Source organism: Mus caroli, chromosome 1 (assembly GCF_900094665.2).
Source record: "Mus caroli chromosome 1, CAROLI_EIJ_v1.1, whole genome shotgun sequence".
In the NCBI taxonomy this organism is placed as follows: Eukaryota; Metazoa; Chordata; class Mammalia; order Rodentia; family Muridae; genus Mus; species Mus caroli.
The window spans coordinates 101,680,180-101,682,752 of NC_034570.1; the positions used below are offsets into that span (position 1 = coordinate 101,680,180).

The 2,573-nt window shown below is 39.4% G+C and overlaps 1 protein-coding gene across 1 annotated transcript; it reads left to right on the forward strand.

Moving 5' to 3' along the window:
• Positions 1-2,124: 2,124 nt before the first annotated feature.
• LOC110295852 (tripartite motif-containing protein 6) lies at positions 2,125-2,572 on the forward strand (the record flags this gene model as incomplete). The annotated part of the gene is made up of 1 exon (XM_029475503.1): positions 2,125-2,572. A coding segment is annotated over exon 1 (423 nt), but the record flags the coding sequence as incomplete, so codon positions are not given.
• Between the last annotated feature and the right edge of the window lies 1 nt (position 2,573).

Here is a 2,573-nt window from a genome sequence, read left to right on the forward strand (position 1 = left end):
AGCTAGAGAAAGTACCCAAGGAGCTAAAGGGATCTGCATCCCTATAGGGGGAACTACATGATGAACTAACTAGTACCCGGGAGCTCTTGACTCTAGCTGCATATGTATTAGGAGATGGCCTAGTCGGTCATCACTGGAAAGAGAGGCCCATTGGACATGCAGGCTTTATATTCTCCAGCACAGGGGAATGGCAGGGTCAAACAAATGGAAATGGGTGGGTAGGGAAATTTGTGTGTGTGTGTGTGGGGGATTATTGGGGACTTTTGGTATAGCATTGGAAATGTAATTGAGGAAAATAAGTCATAAAAAATATTAAAAAAAAAAGAGAAAAAAAAAAGAATTTAGTTATCTTCAATAGGAATCTCTATTACTGGAATTATTACTAGACCAGTCCAAGATTGAGTTAGAATAACTGGTCACAATGAGGGAAGGAGAAGAATCACTATAACTCTTTCTTTTGACTAGTCTTTCTAAGTCAGATTACATGGTCTCTAATGTTCTATGTCCCATAAGGTTTAAAATGCTTGAAGCAAGGCAGCTTAGCTTGTCTAAACTGGGAAAATGGCAAGCAAATGTGGGTCAAAAACATATACCCAATTCAGCTTTCTTGTCACTACAGTCAGGGCACTCAGTGAACTCACCTGTCAGCTTGATACACGAATTAGCTGTCATGCTTCTGCAGCATTCTGTGAAGAGAACCTATGCTTTTCCCCTTCCCAATAAGGTAGCTGTTCAGGATCAAGCCATATGCAAATAAATAGATCCTTTTCATCTTACCTAGACATGATTATGTCTGGTTTTAAGATACAATAAGGCATATATTAAGTTCTTTGACATCCAAATTTCAAAATTCAGGATGAGGAAAATACACCTGATATCTCAACAATATTATTGCCTGGACAAGCCAGTATAATCACTAATGGCATAGTTTGCTGCCAATGTGAATAGATGATATTTAATGGCCACACTCTTCAATGAAGAGTAGAACTTGAATGAGTATTAGTTTCCATCAGGAATGAGTTTCCCTAATAGATGTTCAAACTCAAGTAGTACTGTAGACATGTGTATATGTGAGCAAAGCCATATTAATTCAGGTTATATTGTTGTTGTTGGTGGTGGTAGTGGTGATGGTTGTGGTGGTAGTGTGTGTCTGTGTGTGTGAGAAAGAGACACGCAGAGATAGAGAGACAGAGAAAGAAGAGATTATATGCATGTATATATACACATGTAACAACAATGAATAAAGAAAGGTCTGTGGATATGGAAAAAACAAAGGCCATAGGAAGAACTTGATCAGGATTTTAAGAGGGAAGTAATGAAGATACCATGCTCATGTACAATGTTCACAAATTATTTTAAAAGTTAACTAAGAAAAATGGAATAGTAGAAACAGAATTCTCAAAAGATGAGATAGAAATGGCTAAAAATATATTTTGTAAATGTTCAATATATTCAGTCATTAGAGAAATTAATATTAAACTTTAATGTTTATCTTGCAGTTGAGAATGGCTAAGATTAGATACATAGATAAATAGATAGAATAATCCCTAACTATATTCTAAGTATTTGTCCTTATAAACTCAGATAGTTGTAGTCCTACTCATCATCAAGAAAACGTCTCTATGCAACAGTCGGCCCACTACAGAAAATCACAATTAATCCAAATGCAGAGTTGTAAAACACAGTCTACAAAATAGGTTATCTCTAAGGCTCAAGGGTCACTGACTAACAGGAGTGAAATATCACAAAAACAAAGAACCAGGGAGTTCTCTGTGAGATTATGTCTCCTAATAATTTCAGAATTCTGCTGATCTAAGAGTGTCATTAACTCTCATCAACATTACTGCATAAACATGAGATTACCAAGAAAAACAATAGAAAAGCCAAGTTTGATGTTGGAAAGACCATGAGACCTAAACCTTTCATATGAAGAACTATGGGAGATTCAGAAATGCTGAGAGTAAGAGTGTTCTGTAAGAAATAAATTACTTCCATCAGAGAATACATAGGAGCCAAGCTGCTTTCTACTGAAAATTAAAACGTAAAAACAAAATTCTAGGCTGCAAGTCCTCGGCACTGATCCAGGCACGAATTCCAGATTGGATTCTCTAAGCAGGCTGGGAAGGTAGGAGACAAGAGAGTGGCTACAATGACTTCAACAGTCTTGGTGGACATCCGAGATGAAGTAACCTGCCCTATCTGCTTGGAGCTCCTGACAGAACCCCTGAGCATTGATTGTGGCCATAGCTTCTGCCAGGTCTGCATCACAGGACACAGTAATAATTCAGTGTTCAGCCAAGGAGGGAGGAGCAGCTGTCCTGTGTGCCGGACCTCCTATCAGCCTGGGAACCTCCGTCCTAATCGGCACCTGGCCGCCATAGTGAAGAGGCTCAGAGAGGTTGCGTTGTGCCCTGGAAAACAACTCGAGGTCATCTTTTGTGCGCTTCATGGAGAGAAACTCCAGCTCTTTTGCAAGGAGGATGGGAAGTTAATTTGCTGGCTTTGTGAGCGATCTCAGGAGCACCGTGGTCATCACACATTCCTCATGGAGGAGGTGGCCCAGGAGTACCAGG